At 39.8% G+C, this 20,886-nt stretch overlaps 1 protein-coding gene across 1 annotated transcript in view; it reads left to right on the top strand.

Annotated features, from left to right (window-relative positions):
- FRMD4B (FERM domain containing 4B) overlaps nt 1-20,886 on the top strand; it is a 707,344-nt gene that overhangs the window by 270,424 nt on the left and 416,034 nt on the right. Inside the window, exons 2-3 of the mRNA XM_053720679.1 lie at nt 345-410; nt 17,493-17,587. Coding sequence (XP_053576654.1) covers nt 345-410; nt 17,493-17,587 — 161 coding nt within the window. The remainder of the gene's footprint in view (nt 1-344; nt 411-17,492; nt 17,588-20,886) is intronic.

Genomic DNA, 20,886 nt, shown 5'->3' on the forward strand with positions numbered 1-20,886 from the left:
TACAGCAGACTTATGACGCAGGGAAAATAGCAATAACATCCATAGTTACATTTTATGAACAATTCCAGTGTAGCAAATAACAGTTATATACAAGATCTGTTGCCATAGGTTGAAGAGATCACATTGAGATATTACTAGGTCTGAACATGTAGGCTGCTAACTGAACAAGAGTAAAGATATTCATTTTGTAAATTGATCTCTTTTTTTATTTTACAAAATTGCAACTGAAAAGGAATAATGTAAAATATTAAAAGTGAATATAACCAGTGCAGAATCTGATATATTGTAATGTAGCCTGCCTCATTGTGAGACGTTTGCCTAAATTCATCATTTTATTTCTGTAGATGGCTGAAGGACGACATTGCAAAGTGCACCTTCTGGATGACAGGATGCTGGAGTTACTGGTACAGGTACGTGCTCATTTAAGTGTCACTGTTTGCCAAAAATGTTTTCTTCTCTTATATCCTGTCCCCTGCAGCTGCCAACTTGTGCCATCTTGTGCAATCTTGTGCTATATTGTGCTATATTGTGCCATCTTGTGCTAGCTTGTGCCATGTTGTGCTAGCTTGTGCCATTTTGTGCCAACTTGTGCCATCTCGTGCTATCATGTGCTAGCTTGTGCCCTCTTGTGCCAACTTGTGCTAGCTTGTGCCATCTTGTGCTAGCTTGTGCCCTCTTGTGCCAACTTGTGCCATCTTGTGCTATATTGTGCCATCTCGTGCTATCTTGTGCCATCTTGTGCTAGCTTGTGCCCTCTTGTGCCAACTTGTGCCATCTTGTGCTATATTGTGCCATCTCGTGCTATCTTGTGCCATCTTGTGCTAGCTTGTGCCATCTTGTACTAGCTTGTGTTATCTTGTGCCATCTTGTGCTAGCTTGTGCAATTTTGTGCCATCTTGTGCTATTGTGTGCCATCTTGTGCCATCTTGTGCAATCTTGTGCCATCTTGTGCTAGCTTGTGCCATCTTGTGCCATGTTGTGCTAGCTTGTGCCATGTTGTGCTATATTGTGCCATCTTGTGCTAGCTTGTGCAATCTTGTGCCATCTTGTGCCACGTTGTGCTATTGTGTGCCATCTTGTGCTATCTTGTGCTATCTTGTGCTATCTTGTGCCATATTGTGCAATCTTGTGCTATATTGTGCAATCTTGTGCTATATTGTGCTAGCTTGTGCCATCTTGTGCCATCTTGTGCCATCTTGTACTAGCTTGTGCCATCTTGTGCCATGTTGTGCTATCTTGTGCCATATTGTGCTATCTTGTGCTATATTGTGCCATGTTGTGCTAGCTTGTGCCATCTTGTGCCATCTTGTGCTAGCTTGTGCCATCTTGTACTAGCTTGTGCCATCTTGTGCCATGTTGTGCTATCTTGTGCCATCTTGTGCCATCTGGTGCTAGCTTGTGCCATCTTGTGCTAGCTTGTGCCATCTTGTGCCATGTTGTGCTATCTTGTGCCATCTTGTGCTATCTTGTGCTATATTGTGCCATGTTGTGCTAGCTTGTGCCATCTTGTGCCATCTTGTGCTAGCTTGTGCCATCTTGTGCTAGCTTGTGCCATCTTGTGCCATGTTGTGCTATCTTGTGCCATCTTGTGCTATATTGTGCTATATTGTGCCATGTTGTGCTAGCTTGTGCCATCTTGTGCTAGCTTGTGCAATCTTGTGCCATGTTGTGCTATCTTGTGCCATGTTGTGCTATCTTGTGCCAGATTGTGCTATATTGTGCCATCCTGTGCTACTTGTGCCACCTTGTGCCATCTTGTGCCATCTTGTGCTAGCTTGTGCCATATTGTGCTGTCTTGTGCCATCTGGTGCCACCTTGTGCTATCTTTTGCCACCTTGTGCTATCTTGTGCTGTCTTGTGACACCTTGTGTTATCTTGTGCCATCTTGTGCTATCGTGTGACATCTTGTGCCATCTGGTGCCACCTTGTGTTATCTTGTGCCATCTTGTGCTATCGTGTGACATCTTGTGCCATCTTGTGCTAACTTGTGCCATCTTGTGCTATCTTGTGCTATTGTGTGCCGTCTTGTGCCATCTGGTGCCACCTTGTGTTATCTTTGACCATCTTGTGCTATCGTGTGACATCTTGTGCCATCTTGTGCTAACTTGTGCCATCTTGTGCCATCTTGTGCTAACTTGTGCTAACTTGTGCTATCTTGTGCCATCTTGTGCTAACTTGTGCTATCTTGTGCCATCTTGTGCTAACTTGTGCCATCTTGTGCTAACTTGTGCTAACTTGTGCCATCTTGTGCCATCTTGTGCTATCTTGTGCTAACTTGTGCCATCTTGTGCTAACTTGTGCCATCTTGTGCCATCTTGTGCTAACTTGTGCTAACTTGTGCCATCTTGTGCCATCTTGTGCTAACTTGTGCCATCTTGTGTTAACTTGTGCCACCTTGTGCCATCTTGTGCCATCTTGTGCTAACTTGTGCCATCTTGTGCTAACTTGTGCCATCTTGTGTTAACTTGTGCTATCTTGTGCTAACTTGTGCCATCTTGTGTTAACTTGTGCCACCTTGTGCCATCTTGTGCCATCTTGTGCTAACTTGTGCCATCTTGTGTTAACTTGTGCTATCTTGTGCTAACTTGTGCCATCTTGTGCCATATTGTGCTAACTTGTGCCATCTTGTGTTAACTTGTGCTATCTTGTGCTAACTTGTGCCATCTTGTGTTAACTTGTGCTATCTTGTGCTAACTTGTGCCATCTTGTGTTAACTTGTGCCATCTTGCGTTAACTTGTGCTATCTTGTGCTAACTTGTGCCATCTTGTGTTAACTTGTGCTATCTTGTGCTAACTTGTGCTATCTTGTGCTAACTTGTGCTATCTTGTGCTAACTTGTGCCATCTTGTGCTAACTTGTGCTATCTTGTGCTAACTTGTGCCATCTTGTGCTAACTTGTGCCATCTTGTGCTAACTTGTGCTATCTTGTGCTAACTTGTGCCATCTTGTGTTAACTTGTGCCATCTTGTGCTAACTTGTGCCATCTTGTGCTAACTTGTGCCATCTTGTGTTAACTTGTGCTATCTTGTGCTAACTTGTGCCATCTTGTGCTAACTTGTGCCATCTTGTGCTAACTTGTGCCATCTTGTGTTAACTTGTGCTATCTTGTGCTATCGTGTGCCATCTTGTGTTAACTTGTGCCATCTTGTGCTATCGTGTGCCATCTTGTGCCATCTTGCATTCCTCACCTCCTGCACTTCTTGTTACTGACTGAGTGCTTAGCAAGTCCCTGTTGTTATGACATTTTCCGAAGTGGGAGCAGGTTTCACCAATTTAGCTGCTGAATAAAGATCAAGGTTTAAAGGAACACAAAATACAATTTTTTTTTCATGATTAATATAAAGTGTTCCATTTTCTATTATCTAATTTGCTTTGTTCTGTTTTTATCATTTTTTGAAAACTGACCTAGGTAGTCTCAGAAGCAGCTGATTGGTGGCTGCCTCTTCTCATTGGTTTTCAGCTAGCTCCCAGTAGTGCATTACTGCTCCTTCAACAAAGGATACAAAGGAAATGAAGCACATTAGCTAATACAAGTAAATTAGAAAGTTGTTTAAAATCGTATGCTCTCTCTGAATCATGAAAGAAATACAATTGGGTTTCAGGTCCCTTTGCACCAGGGCTTTAACCATTTGATAGCTTATTATACCACATAGAAATGATTTAACACTTTCCTTGCTCAGAATAACATGAGCAATCAAGGTGAAAAATAAGTTGTAGCAGCGATTTAAAGGGATAGGAAAGTCAAAATTAAACTTGCATGATTCAGACAGAGCAAGTCATTTTAAATTCACTTTTTATTTCAAATGTGCTTCATTCTCTTAGAATCCCTTGTTGAAAAAGAATACACACATATCCTACATTAGTGGGAGCTAGCTGCTGATTGGTGCCTGCACACATTTGTCTCTTGTAATTGACTAACTAGATGTGTTCAGCTAGCTGCCAGTAGTGCAATGCTGCTTCTTCAGCAAAAGATAACAAGAGAATGAAGCAAAATTGATAATAGAAGTAAATTGGAAAGTTGTTTAAAATTGTATGTTTCCCGTCCCTTTAATTTGTAACTGAGTGTTTTCTTTTCTTCTACTATCACATATTGTAGACACAAATTTGTTTAACCTTTAGAAATGCCTATTATAGTTATGTACTCTAGTAGTAGCTACGTGCCAGACTCAAACAGATATCTAGCAACAAATCATTATGGGGCCTATTTATGATGGTGCGAGCGGACATGATACGATATTGCGGATCATGTCCGCTGCACATCGATAAATGCCGACAGCATGCGCTCTCTGCATTTATCATTGCACCAGCAGTTCTTGTGAAATGCTGGTACAATACCGCCCCATGCAGATTCGCGGACAATCGGTCGCTAGCAGGCGGTGTCAATCAACCCGATCGTATTCGATCGTGTGTATTTCTGTCCGCGGCCTCAGAGCAGGCGGACAGGTTATGGAGCAGCGGTCTTTAGACTGCTGCTTCATAACTTCTGTTTATGGCGAGCCTGAAGGCTTGAAGGAAACACGGGGCATCAAGCTAAATACGGAGCTTGATAAATATGCCCCTATGTTTATATATACCAAGTGTCACAGTGACCAGGTATAAAGGTTAGCACAATTATTATTTGTATTATTATTCTTTAGTTATAAAGCGCCAGCAGATTCCGCAGCGCTGCCCATGGGTACAACGGAGAAGCAATACAATGCAAGACAGCATTTTACAGAAAATACAGGGGGGATTGAGGGCTGTATTCCCGTGGGAACTTACAATCTAGATTAGATCATACACAAGAATACAAGATGATACAGCTTATACATCAGCAATAATTTACCTCCGTGAATAAAGCAGCAATATACTTACACAGTGATATATAGTTATCAAAATACAATCACTAAGATTGCAGTGAGACACCAGCCACTTCAATGCAGAACCCCACTTTAAAGGAACAGTCTGCTCCAGAATTGTTTTGTTTAAAAAGATAGATATTGGGTCTCATCAGTGAGGTGTAGCCATATTCCTCTAAGCACACTGAGCATGTGCACATTCTGCAGCACTACATGACAGGAAATAGCGCTGCCATCTAGTGCTCTTTCTATGGCATAACATTGTTGCAAAACTGCTGCCATCTAGTACTGCAGACATGTGCACGCTCCTTAACTTACCTTCCTGCTTTACAACCAAGGATAACCAGAAAACAAAATTAAATAAGTTACAAGTAAACAAGTAAATTGGAATTTGTTTAAAATTGTATGTTCTACCTGAACCATGAAAGAAAATTTTGGGGTTTTATGTCCCTTTAAGTGATTTTATTTTTTTTCTTGCATTCAGTGCTGGTAAATTCCCAACACAATAGTTTGCTTTATTTTTTAGTGGAAATATTACTGTTTCTGTGCAAACTTCAGGGTTTTTTTCCTTTAAAGGGACACTCAAGTAAAAAAAAAACGTTTATGAATCGGACAGAGCAGCAGTTTTAAGACTCTTTCCAATTTACTTCCATTATCAAATTTTGCACAGTCTCTTTATATTCACACTTTCTGTGGAATAAGATCCTACCGAGCATGTGCACAAGCTCACAGGGTATACCTATACTAATCTGTGATTCGCTGATGTCTGTCACATGATACAGGGGGCCGGAAAATGGGAGAAAAAAAATAAATGCCAACAAAAAATCTACTGCTTATTTGAAATTCAGAGTAGGAGGCCTACTTATCAAGCCGTCAACTTACTTGCATTCGCCGGCACCAATACACTCGCCTAACATCGCCTAACATCGCGGCCGCGGACCTGAATACGCTCTCCATATTTATAAAAGAAGCTGTAAAAAAGCCGCACAACCAAGTACGGGACGATGAGCAGCGGACTGTTGCTAACTAACAGTCATCGATCTCGCTGCTATTCGGCTTTTTCCCAGCTTTATTTATATACTGTCACTAAACACTGTCACTATACTAAAGTATTAACCCCTATCCCGCCGCTCCCAGACCACGCTGCAACTAAATAAAGTTATTAACCCCCATCCCACTGCTCCCGGACCCCACCGCAACTCTAATAAACTTATTAACCCCTATTCCGCCACTCCCTGACACCGCAGCAACTAACTAAATGTATTAACCGCTATCCCTCCGCTCCCGGAGCCCACCGCAACTGAATAAAGTTATTAACCCCTAAACCCCTGGCCTCCCACATCACTACCACTTACTAAACCTATTAACCCCTAAACCGCCAGCCCCCCACATCGCCATAAACTAAATTAACCTATTAACCCCTAAACCTAACAACCCGCTAACTTTATTTTAAATATTAACTCATCCCTATTTTATAATAAATTAAAACTTACCTTTAGATTTAAATTAAACTATATTAAACTAATAATTAATCTACCCTAACTATTATACTAAAATTACATTAAACTATATTAAACTATTAATTAATCTACCCTAACTATTATACTAAAATTACATTAATCTATATTAAACTAATAATTAATCTACCCTAACTGTTATACTAAAATTACATTAAATTACAAATTAAATTAAATATATTATATAGTAAAAAACCTAACCCTACTCAAATAATTTAAACCTACTATTAAAAATTACTAAGTTACAAAAAATAACAAACACTAAGTTACAAAAAAAATAAACACTAAGTTACACAAAATAAAAAATAAATTATCAAATATTTAAACTAATTACACCTAATAAAACCCCCCCCAAAATAAAAAAAAACCCTAGCCTACAATAAACTACCAATGGCCCTTAAAAGGGCCTTTTGCTGGGCATTGCCCCAAAGAAATCAGCTCTTTTACCTGTAAATAAAAATACAAACAACCCCCCAACAGTAAAACCCACCACCCACACAACCAACCCCCCCAAATAAAATTCTATCTAAAAAAACTTAAGCTCCCTATTGCCCTGAAAAGGGCATTTGGGTGGGCATTGCCCTTAAAAGGGCATTTAGCTCTTTTTCCGAACAAAATCCCTAATCTAAAATTAAAACCCACCCAATAAACCCTTAAAAAAACATAACACTAACCCCCGAAGATCCACGTACAGTTTTTGAAGAACCGACATCCATCCTCAACGAAGCTGGCAGAAGTCTTCATCCAAGCGGGCAGAAGTCTTCATCCAGACGGCATCTTCTATCTTCATCCATCCGGCGTGGAGCGGCTCCATCTTCATGACATCTGGCATGGATCATCCTCTTCTTTCGACGTCTTCTTGAACAATTAAGTTTCCCTTTAAATGACGTCATCCAAGATGGCATCCCTTAGATTCCGATTGGCTGATAGAATTCTATCAGCCAATTGGAATTAAGGTTGAAAAAATCCTATTGGCTGTTGCAATCAGCCAATAGGATTGAGCTTTCATCCTGTTGGCTGATCCAATCAGCCAATAGGATTGAGCTCGCATTCTATTGGCTGATTGGATCAGCCAATAGGATGAAAGCCCAATCCTATTGGCTGATTGCAACAGCCAATAGGATTTTTTCAACCTTAATTCCGATTGGCTAATAGAATTCTATCAGCCAATCGGAATCTAAGGGACGCCATCTTGGATGACGTCATTTAAAAGAACATTCATTGTTTAAGAAGACGTCCAAAGAAGAGGATGCTCCGCGCCAGATGTCTTGAAGATGGAGCCGCGCCGGATGGATGAAGATAGAAGATGCCATCTGGATGAAGACTTCTGCCCAGTTGGATGAAGACTTCTGCCGCTTCGTTGAGGATGGATGTCGGGTCTTCAGAAACTGTAAGTGGATCTTCGGGGGTTAGTTTGTTTCAAAAGTGTATTTAAGTATGCACTGTGCACCAGCATTTTAAACACAGCACTTCTTCAGAGAGTCTAAGGTGATTGTACCATCTGGTAATGACTCAATTTGTTAACTGCTGACATGATACAAGCCCCACTGATGATCTGAGATGCTGCAGTGTTTAAAATTTGGGTGTAGTGACAATATCTAGCTTTGCTTCACATCCACGTGCAGAGAAAAATGTTAACACTAAAACAGTGATAACTTTTACTAGAAGCATTTTTGCCAATACATGTTTATTGCACATATGTTTCTATTCAAAGATGTAATAAATCTATGTGCATTTAAATTTTGTCCGGAATGTTCCTTTAAGGGCCATTGGTAGTTTATTGTAGGTTAGGGTTTTTATTATTTGGGGGGGGGGGGGGGCTTTTTTATTTTCATAGGGCTCTTAGATTAGGTGTAATTAGTTTAAATGTTTGATAATTTATTTTTTATTTTATATAACTTAGTGTTGGTTTTTTTGTAACTTAGTGTGTTATTTTTTATAACTTAGTTGCTAGTTTTTTGTAACTTTGTAATTTGTAATAGGGTTTAGTAGGGTTAGGTTTTTAACTATATAATATATTTAATTTAATTTGTAGTTTAATGTCATTTTAGTCTAATAGGGTAGATTAATAGTTTAATATAGTTTAATGTAATTTTAGTGTAACAGGGTAGGTTAATTACTAGTTTAATATAGTTTAATGTAATTTTAGTATAATAGTTATGGTAGATTAATTATTAGTTTAATATAGTTTAATGTAATTTTAGTGTAACAGGGTAGGTTAATTACTAGTTTAATATAGTTTAATGTAATTTTAGTATAATAGTTATGGTAGATTAATTATTAGTTTAATATAGTTTAATGTAATTTTAGTATAACAGGGTAGATTAATTATTAGTTTAATATAGTTTAATGTAATTTTAGTATAATAGTTAGGATAGATTAATTATTAGTTTAATGTAGTTTAATGTAATTGTAGGATAATAGTTAGGGTAGGTAGTGATGTCGCGAACCTAAAATTTTGGGTTGGCGAACGCGAACTTCCGCAAAAGTTTGCGAACCGGCGAACCGCCATAGACTTCAATAGGCAGGCGAATTTTAAAACCCACAGGGACTCTTTCTGGCCACAATAGTGATAGAAAAGTTGTTTCAAGGGGACTAACACCTGGACTGTGGCATGCCAGAGGGGGATCCATGGCAAAACTCCCATGGAAAATTACATAGTTGATGCAGAGTCTGGTTTTAATCCATAAAGGGCATAAATCACCTAACATTCCTAAATTGTTTGGAATAACGTGCTTTAAAACATCAGGTATGATGTTGTATCGATCAGGTAGTGTAAGGGTTACGCCCGCTTCACAGTGCGCAGTGTAGGTGATATAACTGCCCTGACCATGCTTTGCAGACCAGGTATCAGTGGTCAGATGGACCCTTGCCCCAACACTGTGTGCCAGACATGCCATTATAGCAGACTTATATGGCTTTGGCGTTGCTTTTTGGTAATTAGAAGGCTGCTAAATGCCACTGCGCACCACACGTGTTTTATGTCCAGCAGTGAAGGGGTTAATTAGGGAGCATGTAGGGAGCTTGTAGAGTTAATTTTAGCTTAAGTGTAGTGTAGTAGACAACGCAAAGTATTGATCTAGGCCCATTTTGGTATATTTAATGCCACCATTTCACCGCCAAATGCGATCAAATAAAAAAAAATTGTTTACTTTTTCACAAACTTTAGGTTTCTCAAAGAAATTATTTACAAACAACTTATGCAATTATGGCATAAATGGTTGTAAACGCTTCTCTGGGATCCCCTTTGTTCAGAAATAGCAGACTTATATGGCTTTGGTGTTGCTTTTTGGTAATTAGAAGGCTGCTAAATGCCACTGCGCACCACACATGTTTTATGCCCAGCAGTGAAGGGGTTAATTAGGAAGCATATAGGCAGCTTGTAGAGTTAATTTTAGCTTAAGTGTAGTGTAGTAGACAACCCAAAGTATTGATCTAGGCCCATTTTGGTATATTTAATGCCACCATTTCACCGCCAAATGCGATCAAATAAAAAAAAATTGTTCACTTTCTCACAAACTTTAGGTTTCTCACAGAAATTATTTACAAACAACTTATGCAATTATGGCATAAATGGTTGTAAATGCTTCTCTGGGATCCCCTTTGTTCAGAAATAGCAGACTTATATGGCTTTGGCGTTGCTTTTTGGTAATTAGAAGGCTGCTAAATGCCACTGCGCACCACACGTGTTTTATGCCCAGCAGTGAAGGGGTTAATTAGGGAGCATGTAGGCAGCTTGTAGAGTTAATTTTAGCTTAAGTGTAGTGTAGCAGACAACCCAAAGTATTGATCTAGGCCCATTTTGGTATATTTAATGCCACCATTTCACCGCCAAATGCGATCAAATAAAAAAAAATTGTTCACTTTTTCACAAACTTTAGGTTTCTCACAGAAATTATTTACAAACAACTTATGCAATTATGGCATAAATGGTTGTAAATGCTTCTCTGGGATCCCCTTTGTTCAGAAATAGCAGACTTATATGGCTTTGGCGTTGCTTTTTGGTAATTAGAAGGCTGCTAAATGCCACTGCGCACCACACGTGTTTTATGCCCAGCAATGAAGGGGTTAATTAGGGAGCATGTAGGGAGCTTGTAGAGTTAATTTTAGCTTAAGTGTAGTGTAGTAGACAACCCAAAGTATTGATCTAGGTCTATTTTGGTATATTTCATGCCATCATTTCACCGCCAAATGCGATCAAATTTTAAAAAAACTTAAATTTTTTCGCAATTTTAGGTTTCTCACTGAAATTATTTACAAACAGCTTGTGCAATTATGGCATAAATGGTTGTAAATGCTTCTCTGGGATCCCCTTTGTTCAGAAATAGCAGACATATATGACTTTGGCGTTGCTTTCTGGTAATTAGAAGGCCGCTAAATGCTGCTGCAAATCACACGTGTATTATGGCTAGCAGTGAAGGGGTTAATTAGGTAGTTTGTAGAGAGCTTGCAGGGTTAATTTTAGTTTTAGTGTAGATATCAGCCTCCCACCTGACACATCAGACCCCCTGATCCCTCCCAAACAGCTCCCTTCCCTCCCCCACCCCACAATTGTCCCCGCCATCTTAAGTACTGGCAGAAAGTCTGCCAGTACTAAAATAAAAGGTTTTTAAATTATTATTTTTTAAGCATATTTACATATGCTGTGGTGTAGCATCCCCCTTAGCCCCCAACCTCCCTGATCCCCCACAAAACAGCTCTCTAACCCTCCCCATCTGCCATCTTGGGTACTGGCAGCTGACTGCTATTATTTCACAGTCAAAAAAGTGTTGTTTTTTTTAAATGTTCACTACTGTTACACCAGATATGAGTGGTGGCACTGGGCAAGTGGGCACAGTATATGCTGTGAGCCTGACACACAGGCTGGCAGGCAGGCAACTGCAATTAGATTACACAGGAGAAAAAAAAAGCAGACTGATGTTCTAGCCCTAAAAAGGGCTTTTTGGGGTGCTGTCCTTACAGCAGAGATCAGATGAGTCCTTCAGGACTGTAGTGGACGCTGAATACACTAGCCTAGCTATCAATTTCCCTATTAAATCATCAGCAGCTACACTGTCCCTCCTCTCACTAAGAATGCAGCTTCCGAATGAATCTAAAATGGATGCTGTCCAGGAGGTGGGAGGGTCTGGGAGGGAGGGTCTGCTGCTGATTGGCTGGAATGTGTCTTCTGACTGTGAGGTATAGGGTCAAAGTTTACTCAATGATGAGGAATAGGGGGCGGACCGAACATCGCATATGTTCGCCGTCCGCGGCGAACGCGAACATGCTATGTTTTCCGGGAACTATTGCCGGCTAACTATTCGCAACATCACTAAGGGTAGGTTATTAGTTTAATATAATTTTAGTATAATAGTTAGGGTAGATTAATTATTAGTTTAATGTAGTTTAATGTAATTGTAGGATAATAGTTAGGGTAGGTTAATTATTAGTTTAATATAGTTTCATTTAATTGGTAGTTTAATGTAATTTTAGTATAACAGTTAGGGTAGGTTAATTATTAGTTTAATATAGTTTAATTTAATTCTAAAGGTAAGTGTAAATTTATTATAAGATAGGGATGAGTTAATATTTAATATGAAGTTAGCGGGTTGATAGGTTTAGGGGTTAATAGGTTCATTTAGTTTATGGAGATAGGAGCAGCAGAATAGGGGTTAATAACATTATGTAGGTGGCGGCGATGTCGGGGAGCGGCGGAATAGGGGTTAATAACATTATGTAGGTTGCGGCGATGTCGGGGAGCAGCGGGATAGGGTTTAATAACATTATGTAGGTTGCCGCGATGTAGGGGGTGTTTAGACTCGGGGTACATGTTAGGTGTAAACGTTACTTTTATTCTACCATATAAATCAATGGGATATCGGGCAGCAGCGAACATAAGCTTTCGCTGCTTTTAGACTCACATTGATTCCTATGGCAGGTACGCTGGGCCGGAATAGTGGCGAGCGTAACTGGTAGAAATTTGATAAATAGCAAAAGTAGTCAGATAGTGCCGAATTTGCATTCGGCACATCTGTAGTGACGTAACCATCGATCTGTGTCGGACTGAGACCGGCGGAACGTATGTTACGTCACAAAATTCTACTTTTGCCGGTCTGATAAATAAGGAGAATCAAGCTCTCCACAATTACGCTACGGAATTCCAGTGTATTTGCGGTTGACGGCTTGATAAATCGGCCTCTGTGTTTTATTGCATTGTCTTTTTATTATGCACTTGTAAATTATGCAATTCTACTGCATTTAGTGGTCGTTTAAGTTTTTGAGGGAAATTTGATTATTGTGTGAAAAAAATTTTGGTTCTTAAAAGGACATTAAACACTTTGATATAGTAAAATGAAATAGTGAATGATATATATATATAAAAAAACTGTGCAATATACTTTCATTATTTATTTTGTCCCCTTTTCTTGTAATTCCATTCTGAAATTGTGAGCTTTTCAGTTCTCGTTAGAAATGGAAGTGCTGAACACTGTTATATTACACACATCTGTTGGCTGCACACTCTAGTGACATATTTATAACTGTCCCTAATTGGCTACAGCAGATAAGGTAACCTAAGTTACAACATGGCAGCTCCCATTGTTTTCTAGATACTTAAACTTTACACTTATATTGTCACTATTTAAACAGATAATGAGACTTTAACAAATACATCTACATCTTATTCTCAGACTAATCTTTTCTTTGATCGCATCATTTTATCCAGCATTTATTTAGTGTTTAATGTCCCTTTAAGGAATTGTAAAAAGGCTGATACGTCACAAACACACAGACACTTTTATCCCAAACCTTTATTACCTAAAACCGTCAGTGTGATATATGTAGGTTATTGTTATCAAGTTGTTTTTCTTTGCACGGTCTTGGCACCATCCCACACCCTATTTATCTGCCGGCCAGAGCATGGGGAGGGTTTCTTTATTTGTGCTACTTAATATGAATCTGGCCTGCAGGTGATTACTATGGGATTTGCCAACATCAGAGATAGAAATGTAAAAACTCTATTTTAGGGATGCAGTTTGAATAAATTAAGGAAATGATAACTTTGGAAATAGATGCATTTTAAGGCGCACAGGGCTACACTCGCGAAAAGAATAGCCGAATCACTTGTGAATTACGCTTGATCATCTCTACAATAACAAGAAGCTATTCTCTTTGGGAACTGCAATTTCATAAACTCTGATTGTGATTTGTGTGTGTACTTTAATGCAATTCCTAACAGATGGTTTGCAGATTGATAAGTGCGGAGATAAAATAGTATTTCTAAACCTTTTTAGTATTTTTTAGGCTCTACACCTGCAGGTATAAATTTTCATACCAGAAAAAAAAATGAGGCACTCATGTGCATCCCACAATTTGATATATTTGTTACATATCTGTGAGCCAGAACAAAATAAATACCATTTGAAAACACTTGTAATGTTTAAAGTGAAGGTTCATTTTGATGAATTAGTGCCCGGTTTTTAATAAACCTATAAAAAACAAGGGCACTTTAATTCATCAAAATTGCCATTTCACTGTTTTCTTCAAAAACTTACCTTTTAATCCTGAATGCCGCTCCAGCGATTCCCCCGGCGGTCACAAGCAGTCTTCTCGGGTCCAAAATGATGAATCCGGCTTCCTCCAATCACAGCGTTGCATCAAGCCAAGATTCCCCCGGAGGGGGAAGCTGTGATTGTAGGAAGCCTGATTCGCAATTTCTGACGTCTGCAGAGGCTTCCGACAGCCGGGTAATCGCTGGAGCTGCTGTAAGGATTAAAAGGTAAGTTTTTGAAGTAAACAGTGAAATGTCAATGTTGATTAATTAAAGTGCCCTTGTTTTTAATAGGTTTTTTAAAAACTGGGCACTAATTCATCAAAATGGACCTTCACTTTAAAAGAAACATCTTGGAACTTACTGATAGGAATTTGGAGTCATCTATAAAGGGAAACGCTAATGGATTTTCTAATTCCTTGCAGCAGGGGTTAGCGCACTTTTTCTGTAAAGGGCTTGATGGTTAATGTTTTAGGATTTGCAGACCAAGAGGCAAAATCAAGGATACTATATAGTTACTTTTATAACAAGAGAGAAAACACATTTCTACCATTTTTATTGGTGAAATACAGAATATGTGACAAAAAAAAGAATCACTCTGGAACTGACTTTGGGTACAGCTTAGGTTATATTTTTGTGAAGAAATTCTGCTGCTGCTGTGAGCATTTTCTCACCCTTTCCTTTCAGTTGAGAATATTGTGTTGCCGTATTCTGTAGTGCGCCGAGCAGCAGTGCAAAGCGACACAGCGCAAATACTCAGCTATGTGTTGTAGCATGAAATCAGCCATAGACAATGGGGTAGATTTAATAAATGTCGGATGTACATGATCCGCTGTAGCAGATTATGCCCGTCCGACATCGCTAAATGCCGACTACATACACTGTCCGCATTTAACATTGCACAAGCATTTCTAGTTAAATGCTTGTGCAATGCCGCCCCCGGGACATTCGCAGGCCGCTAGCAGGGGGTGTCAATCTGATCGGGCTGATTGCTTTCCGCCACCTCAGAGGTGGCGGATGAGTTAAGGAGCAGTAATCTTAAGACCGCTGCTTCTTAAAGGGACACTAAACCCAATGTTTTTCTTTCATGATTCAGATAGAGCAGCAATTTTAAGCAACTTTCTAATTGACTCCTCTTATCAAATGTTCTTCATTCTCTTGCTATCTTTATTCGAAAAAGCAGAAATCTAAGGTTTTGAGCACTTTCTGATTGTTTTGCTACATTTAGCCACTAATCAGCAGGGGCTACCCAGGTTCTGAACCAAAATATATAGATAGCAAGAGAATGAATGCAATTTTATAATAGGTGCAAATTAGAAAGTTGCTTAAAATTGCTGCTCTGTCTGATTAATGAAAGAAACAATTGGGTTTAGTGTCCCTTTAACTGGTGTTTCAGACGGACCTGAAACTTCGGGGGTAGAGATTGCAGCATCCACTGCTTAATAAATCTACCCCAATGTATAAAACTTTATTTATGGCACTGAAGTTTTGAAGTTGATAAATTTATATATTTTTTATGTGTCACGAAATATTCTTCTTTTTTGTTTTAAGCATTCAAAAATGTGAAACCGTAGTTAGCTCTGGGGCTGCACATAAGCACGGGTTTGGCTTATAGAGCAGTGGCGTCACTAGGGGGGGGCCGGGGGGGCGGGCCGCACCCGGGTGACACCCACCAGGGGGTGACACCAAAAAAAAAAAAAAAAAAAAAAATTTTTTTTTTTTTTTTTTTTTAATTTTATTGAAATTCAAAGAAATACAATGTTGAGATGCATAGATTTTTTTTTATTAGAGGGGCTGGCATTTGTGAACATTGGTGGGACTGGGGAAGATGTAGACACACAATTTTTTTGCCCCTTGAGCCAGTGCTGCAATTTCAACAAATAGTTTTCCCGGCTGCTCCTAGCCTAAACCTGCCTGCCTATCTGTGCTCACTGCTCAGTGACATGTGGAGCAGTGGAGTCACTCACTGCTGTGCTGTCTCTCTAAACGGGAACTGGCAAATCATGAGGGGATGCCTGGCACCTGACCGCATGACTGTTTGACACTGTCTTTAAAGTGAAGCAGCCACATATGATGCCCACCAGACCATTACGATTACGGTACACTAAGTGCACACTGAACAGGTAGGAGGGCAGGCGGGGGTCTGGGGGTGGGCAGAGTGCAGAGCTGATTGGCCATAAGAAGTGGTAGGCACGCGGCCCGTGGCTGTGCACTGACAGACTTGGAACAGAGTCAGAGAGCAGAATTTTCATAGTTTGCACCTAAAACTTTTCTTTAGTGATTTATTTTTAGAGTGCTCTGTTTATCTTTCATTTGATGCTCTGCTGAGCCAGGGAGCAGCTCTAGGCATGAGCTTTATAATTAATGCAGTGCAGTTTACATATTTTGTATGTGTGTGTCTGAGTTTTTGTGTGTGTGTGTGTGTGTGTCTCAGTGTTTTTGTGTGTGTGTGTTTTTGTGTGTGTGTGTGTCTGAGTGTTTTTGTGTGTGTGTGTGTCTGAGTGTGTTTCTGAGTGTTTGTGTGTGCATCTGAGTATGTTTTAAGTGTGTCTGAGTGTTTGTATGTGTGTTTGCCTGTGTTTTTGTGTGTGTCTGCTTTCTGGGGGGGGGGGGTGACACCATAACTTACCGCACCGGGTGACACCAACCCTAGTGACGCCACTGTTATAGAGTGTCATTTTGTGGTATTGACTCTAGCTAAGTGCAGAAAGAAAATGCTCTCATTTGCTTTATCCAGCGCAGGAGCGCGCTACGTTGGAGTGGGTGGCACGATTAAGTGGGTTATGATTGGAGAATCACCCTGTGACACTTATTTTAATGCAGTGCCAGGAAGGAGGGTTTTGACAATAAGAGCAGAGGACTTGCAAGAGTATCTGTATAGATAAATCTTCACTTTAACAAGGTGCACATGCTGCATAATTATTGCCCCTCTGAGCGAATTACACCAGTACTGCAAGAATCTCTCTAGCTTAGTATCCATAAAGCCACCATATTGTAACCTAAGTTTACTACTCTGCTGATGTCAGTTAGAAATGGGTGACTACTGCGTGCAACCAATAACTTGTGGAATATAGCAGTGTTAAAGAAGCACTAAAGTCACAATTGAACTTTCATGGATTAGATAGAGCACACATTTTAATACAACTTCCCGATTTGCTTCCTTTATCTTAATGTACATAATAATTTATATGCACACTCTCTGAGGCACCAGCACTTACTGCGCATGTGCAAAACCTCACTGAATATACGTTTATGCATTTTGTTATTGGCTGATGGCCGTCACATGATGCAATGGGAAAGAAAATTGAACTAACTTTGAAATTTGTCAGAAAACGATATATTGTTGTATATACTAATGTGTTTAATTGCACTTGTTTCGCACTTCCACTTACAAGGGAAATGAGACAAAATAGATTAAAGAATATTACAAAGGTTTTGTGTGTTTTTTTACAACATATAATTATATGTTTTATATCACAATGTCAAACTGTTTAATGTCCCTTTTATATTTCCAGGTGACAATATTATTTACACAGTAACACTAACTTGTGAGTTCTGGATGGTTCCTATCACTATTGAAAGACATTTTTTTTATGTTATTTTCAACAGCCTAAACTCCTTTCTCGTGAATTACTGGACCTTGCAGCTTCTCACTTTAATTTAAAAGAAAAAGAGTATTTTGGGATCTCATTCCTTGATGACACGTAAGTAGATATTCATTTGTGACTCACAGAGCAATAGGTGCGACGCATGTGATCTAGAAGCGAATGTGATCATAAGGCGAAAAGCGGCTGACAATTTAAAAATTGTATGAGTGTTGTCAATTTGCAGCAGATTGTTTTCAGTAACATTAGTGTGTGATTGGGTTGCTGGGTATTATTTATTTATGTATTTATTTTGTAACTCTGGTATCCTGTTGCTATGAAGCAGTGATTTTATGTGCCCGAGTTTATTCATTGCACTTCTAGATCCGCTTCCCCTGATTTTCACAGTTAGAGATAATATTTAAAGACAGAGTGTACTAAATATTTTTTATCAATATGAAAGGGCAGCCTTTAAACAAGATGAGGGGGAGCTGCTGAGCCAAAGACAAAAGGCATATATGTGTACCCACCAATCACAAATTAGCACCCAGTGGTGCGTTACTCCTCCTGAGCATACCTAAGTATTATTTTTTAACAAATAATACCAAAAGAACAAAGTCAATTTGATAATAGAAGTAAGATGAAAAAGTATCTTGCAATTGCATACTCTAGGATTGTTATTGTTTAAAAAGAGAGATAATCCCTTTATTACCCATTGCCCAGTTTTGCACAACCAACACTGTTATATTAATATACTTTTTACCTCTGTGATTACCCTGTATCTAAGCCTCTGCAGACTGCTCCTTATCTCAGTTATATTAATATACTTTTTACCTCTGTGATTACCCTGTGTCTAAGCCTCTGTAGTCTGCTCCTTATCTCAGTTATATTAATACACTTTTTACCTCTGTGATTACTTTGTATCTAAGCCTCTGCAGACTGCCCCTATCTCAGTTCTTTTGACAGACATGCAATTTAGCCAATCAGTGCAGACTCCACGTGAGTGAGCACAATGTTATCTATAGTGGACACATGATCTAGCACTGTCTAGCTTTGAAAAACTGTCAAAATGCACTGAGATAAGAGGCGTCCTTCAAGGGCTTAGACATTAGTATATGAGCCTACCTAGGTTTAGTTTCTCATTAAAATTAACGTATGTTGCAAAAATACTTCTGGTGGAAACTGCTAAGTTTTTTTAAAAATATGACTTTTCTACCCCATTTAATGCATATAACATAACACAGTTGGGAATATTTTTTTAGGATAACGAACAAACAATAACATCTGCATAACCGAAAGAATGTATCATAAATATAAATTTCCTAAAGCATAAAAGTGCCACAAAAAAGTAAAAGTGAGAAATTAAATGACTTTTTGGGGGAAAAAAATATAAAATAACATTCTAGTATGCACAAATTATTAATTAGAGCAGACCATGTTTGTGTTACTAGCACTAGATAACCGCGGGCCGATTCTCTAAACCTCTCAACTTAGGTCAGATTCTCTAAACCTCTCCACTCAGGTCAGATTCTCTAAACCTCTCCACTCAGGTCAGATTCTCTAAACCTCTCCACTCAGGTCAGATTCTCTAAACCTCTCCACTCAGGTCAGATTTGCTAAACCTCTCCACTCAGGTCAGATTCTCTCAACCTCTCCACTTAGGTCAGATTGTCTAAACCTCTCCACTCAGGTCAGATTCTCTAAACCTCTCCACTTAGGTCAGATTGTCTAAACCTCTCCACTCAGGTCAGATTCTCTAATCCTCTCCACTTAGGTCAGATTGTCTAAACCTCTCCACTCAGGTCAGATTCTCTAAACCTCTCCACTTAGGTCAGATTGTCTAAACCTCTCCACTCAGGTCAGATTCTCTAAACCTCTCCACTTAGGTCAGATTGTCTAAACCTCTCCACTCAGGTCAGATTCTCTAAACCTTTCCACTCAGGTCAGATTCTCTAAACCTCTCCACTCAGGTCAGATTCTCTAAACCTCTCCACTCAGGTCAGATTCTCTAAACCTCTCCACTCAGGTCAGATTCTCTAAACCTCTCCACTCAGGTCAGATTTGCTAAACCTCTCCACTCAGGTCAGATTCTCTAAACCTCTCCACTCAGGTCAGATTCTCTCAACCTCTCCACTCAGGTCAGATTCTCTCAACCTCTCCACTCAGGTCAGATTCTCTCAACCTCTCCACTCAGGTCAGATTCTCTAAACCTCTCCACTCAGGTCAGATTCTCTAAACCTCTCCACTCAGGTCAGATTTGCTAAACCTCTCCACTCAGGTCAGATTCTCTCAACCTCTCCACTCAGGTCAGATTCTCTAAACCTCTCCACTCAGGTCAGATTCTCTCAACCTCTCCACTCAGGTCAGATTCTCTCAACCTCTCCACTCAGGTCAGATTCTCTAAACCTCTCGACTCAGGTCAGATTCTCTAAACCTCTCCACTCAGGTCAGATTTGCTAAACCTCTCCACTCAGGTCAGATTCTCTCAACCTCTCCACTCAGGTCAGATTCTCTAAACCTCTCCACTCAGGTCAGATTCTCTCAACCTCTCCACTCAGGTCAGATTCTCTCAACCTCTCCACTCAGGTCAGATTCTCTAAACCTCTCCACTCAGGTCAGATTCTCTAAACCTCTCCACTCAGGTCAGATTTGCTAAACCTCTCCACTCAGGTCAGATTCTCTCAACCTCTCCACTCAGGTCAGATTCTCTAAACCTCTCCTCTCAGGTCAGATTCTCTCAACCTCTCCACTCAGGTCAGATTCTCTCAACCTCTCCACTCAGGTCAGATTCTCTAAACCTCTCCACTCAGGTCAGATTCTCTAAACCTCTCCACTCAGGTCAGATTTGCTAAACCTCTCCACTCAGGTCAGATTCTCTCAACCTCTCCACTCAGGTCAGATTCTCTAAACCTCTCCACTCAGGTCAGATTCTCTAAACCTCTCCACTCAGGTCAAATTCTCTAAACTTCTCCACTCATGTCAAATTCTCTAAACCTCTCCACTCAGGTCAGATTCTCTAAACCTCTTCACTCAAGTCAGATTCTCTAAACCTCTCAACTCAGGTCAGATTCTCTAAACCTCTCCACTCAGGTCAAATTCTCTAAACCTTTCCACTTAGCTCAGATTCTCTAAACCTCTCCACTCAGGTCAGATTCTCTAAACCTCTCCACTTACGTCAGATTCTCTAAACCTCTCAACTCAGGTCAGATTCTCTAAACCTCTCAACTCAGGTCAGATTCTCTAAACCTCTCCACTCAGGTCAGATTCTCTAAACCTCTCCACTCAGGTCAGATTCTCTAAACCTCTCCACTTAGGTCAGATTCTCTAAATCTCTCCACTCAGGTCAGATTCTCTAAACCTCTCCACTTAGGTCAGATTCTCTAAACCTCTCCACTCAGGTCAGATTCTCTAAACCTCTC

Source organism: Bombina bombina, chromosome 7 (genome assembly GCF_027579735.1).
Source record: "Bombina bombina isolate aBomBom1 chromosome 7, aBomBom1.pri, whole genome shotgun sequence".
Lineage (NCBI taxonomy): Eukaryota > Metazoa > Chordata > Amphibia > Anura > Bombinatoridae > Bombina > Bombina bombina.